General features: G+C 60.7%; 1 protein-coding gene across 1 annotated transcript in view; it reads left to right on the forward strand.

Annotated features, from left to right (window-relative positions):
• Nucleotides 1-2,953, forward strand: part of MDFI (MyoD family inhibitor) — a 5,229-nt gene that overhangs the window by 1,921 nt on the left and 355 nt on the right. Inside the window, exon 3 of the mRNA XM_017727152.1 lies at nt 2,375-2,629. Within this exon, the coding sequence (XP_017582641.1) occupies nt 2,375-2,629 (255 nt within the window). The remainder of the gene's footprint in view (nt 1-2,374; nt 2,630-2,953) is intronic.

Genomic DNA, 2,953 nt, shown 5'->3' on the forward strand with positions numbered 1-2,953 from the left:
ATTCTGCACGTCTGACTCACACCGCAGCCGCTGCACGGCCCCCTCCCCAGCCCAGCCCAGCCCAGCCCCCCGGCCGCCCCCCACGGGCCTCGGGGCTGGGAGGGACGTGGGCACCCTCCTGCTGGGTGCTGGATGAAGGGACCTTCCCTTCTCTCCCTGGGAAATGAGGAGCGTCCCCTCTGGTATCCCCCACTCCTCCCAGTGCTGCTCTTGGGGGGGTCACCATTGGGTTTTGGGGGTTATTCCTCCTTTGGCAGGACCCGAGGAGCACAGTTAGGCTCTCCCATGGGATGGTGGCATTCCCGTGCCAGTCTGGCTCATGGCAAGCTCAGGAGGGACAGGGCAGAAGGGGCTGTCGGGTGCGGGGTCATGTCTGTGTCCAGCAGTGCCAGGATTGCCCCCCCCGAAGGCTCAGCTCTGGTGCTTGAATCCATTTTTCCAGCATTTTGGAGCACTGGGATTGAGGGTTTGGGATTCTGGGTGTTGAGTTTCAGGTAGGAGCAGCAGACCCAGGTGGCCACTCCAAGCCCTGGCAGTGGCTCGGGGGGGTCACAGCAGGGAGACCCCGGTGATGCTGCCCTGGGACAGCCTGAGGGGATCCAGGAGTATGGCCTCGGTGGGAAACCCAAAGGGAATATCCAGGAGGTTTTTGGTCATTGAAGAGCTGTAGACAGGCAGTTTTCCCCAAAATCCTGGGATTTTAGGGCTGCTCCCCCCACTCCTGCCCGGAGATACTGAGGAGCTGGAGGTGCCTCTTTTAGAAGAGCTTTGGCCTTGTGTCCTAAAGGCTGTCCTAAAAAAATGGGAGCTATTTTCCCTGACTTTGAGCAGGGGGGATTCCTGGCTGCCTCTGGCTGCCCCTCACCGGAGCCAGAGCGTGATTTTGATTTACAAACAGTTTAATCTGAGGAATGCGGCGAAATGGGGAGCGCCAAGTGCATCCTGCTGCAATCCCAGAGAATCCAGCTGCCGTCCGAGGCTGGTGAGCTGCTGCTGCGTCCCTCTTGACTCAGCCCCTGTGGGCTCAGCCCCTTCCTGTCACAGCTCTGGGCAGCCCTGGTCACTGTGGGCATCCTCGGTGCCATCTCAGTGCACACACGAGGCTGGAGAGGGCACCGGGCAAGGGTACACAGAAAGCCAACACTCCATGAGGTTTTTTAGGGAGGGGAGACAATTCCTGTTTTATCCAAGACCTGTTTTCTGTTTCCCCAGTCTCCCATCCCTCCTGCCTCCAGCCCACTTTTCCCGCTCAGCTCTGGTTATTTTAAGTTCCCTTCCCAGCGGGTGTCAAAGACCAAGCTCCCAGTTTAACCTCCCTCGGCGGCCCGAGCCGAGCTCAGCCTGGTAAAACCAAGCACTGGGACCATCCACTTGTGTCTTTCACCTTCCACCTATTTTATTTTCGCCTTCCATCTATTTTATTTTCGTGGATTCAAGACAGGGACCGTCTGTGCCCGCTCCACCCCCGTGTCCCCCCATGCCCTGCACAGAAAGTAGCTCCTGTTCCCTGGTGCCTTTGCCCTCGAGCCTCTCTCCTGAATCATCCCTTGTTTACTGCCACGGCAGAGGAAAAGCAAAGTTTGGCCGAAGCACCACCAGACAGGATTTTATTTGTGGCATTGCTGGGGAGGGTGATGGGTGCTGGGCTGGGGAACCAGCACAAAGATGGGTGCCCCCATTCCTTGTGCTGGTTCCCAGTCCTCTCCCAGAGCACCACAGCTGGGGACGGCAGGAGCACAGGGCTGAGCCACCCCTCTGGCTCTGGCAGCATCCTGGCAGGACATGGGGCTGCGGCGGGAGAGGCTGCAGGGAGGCACAGACACAGCAGACTTATTTTCCTCCTCCTGCAGAGAAGTTCAGCCAGAGGTTGTGGAGACCTTAAGGAAGTGGCCGGTTCCCGCAGGGCCGGGGAGAGGAGCAGGCTGGCTCCGCAGCGGTGCCTCATCTCCTCTGGCTTTACAGAGGGCGGTGGGGACATCCAGGAGCTCTGTCTGGCAGCCTCGGTGGGTTCATCCCTGCTGGCTGTGCCGGGAGATCTCCTCCTTCAGGTCCTCTGGTGATTTGCAGCAGTTTCAGCACGTCCTTCACCACAAATCTTCATTTCTTGGGGTTTTTTCATCCCTTCCTCTCACCGGAGCCTTTGCCTCCTTCCCTTCACCATCCCTTTTCCTTCCTTTGTCCTTCCTTCCTCCAGCCACCTTTTCCACATCTCCAATTCCATCTCCATCCTCTTGGACCATCCATCCATCAGCATCACCTCCCGGTCACCCCGTGTCCAGCTGGGGACCGGATTCCCGTGTTTCTCTGGGGTCTGGGCACGCGTTTCTCCCGGCGGAGAGGGCGGGGGGGTAACGTGCTGCTCTCTCCTCTTCAGGCCAGCCGCAGGTGCGAACACCCCCGCAGCCCCCCGGGCCCTGCACCCACCTGCTGCACAACGGCGCCGGGCGGGGGCCGGAGCCGGGCGGTGCCAACGGGGAGGCGGGGAACGGGATGTGCCGGGCCGTGCCCAGCTCGCAGAAGCCGCACCGAAAGCTGCAGTCGCACCACTCCATCAACAGCCAGAGCAGCAAGAAGAGCAAGGGCAGCTCCAAGTCGGCCTCTTCTCACATCCCCATTGAGGCGCAGGAAGGTACCAGCTGTCCTCTCTCCTGGTCTCCTCGGGCCCCTCATCCCTTGGGATCTCATCCTCCGAGCCCAGCGGGACCCCTGGGCCCTCCTGGCAGCCTCTGCAGGGCGAGTGCTGAGCGGGGCCATCTCCTGTCCTCCAGAATTGGTCTCTCTTGAGGCCAGGGTGTTGAGGGAGACTCCCTGGGGCAGTGCCTGCCTCCCGACCCCTTTTCCCATCCCTTCCGCGAATTCCTGAGGGAGGATTTCCATCCTCGCGGCGCTCCCCCAGCACCCACCTGTGCCGGGCGCTGTCTCACCCCTGCGTTCCTCCCCAGACTGCTGCTTT

The sequence above is a fragment of the Corvus brachyrhynchos genome, unplaced genomic scaffold (genome assembly GCF_000691975.1).
Source record: "Corvus brachyrhynchos isolate BGI_N302 unplaced genomic scaffold, ASM69197v1 scaffold72, whole genome shotgun sequence".
Taxonomy (NCBI): domain Eukaryota; kingdom Metazoa; phylum Chordata; class Aves; order Passeriformes; family Corvidae; genus Corvus; species Corvus brachyrhynchos.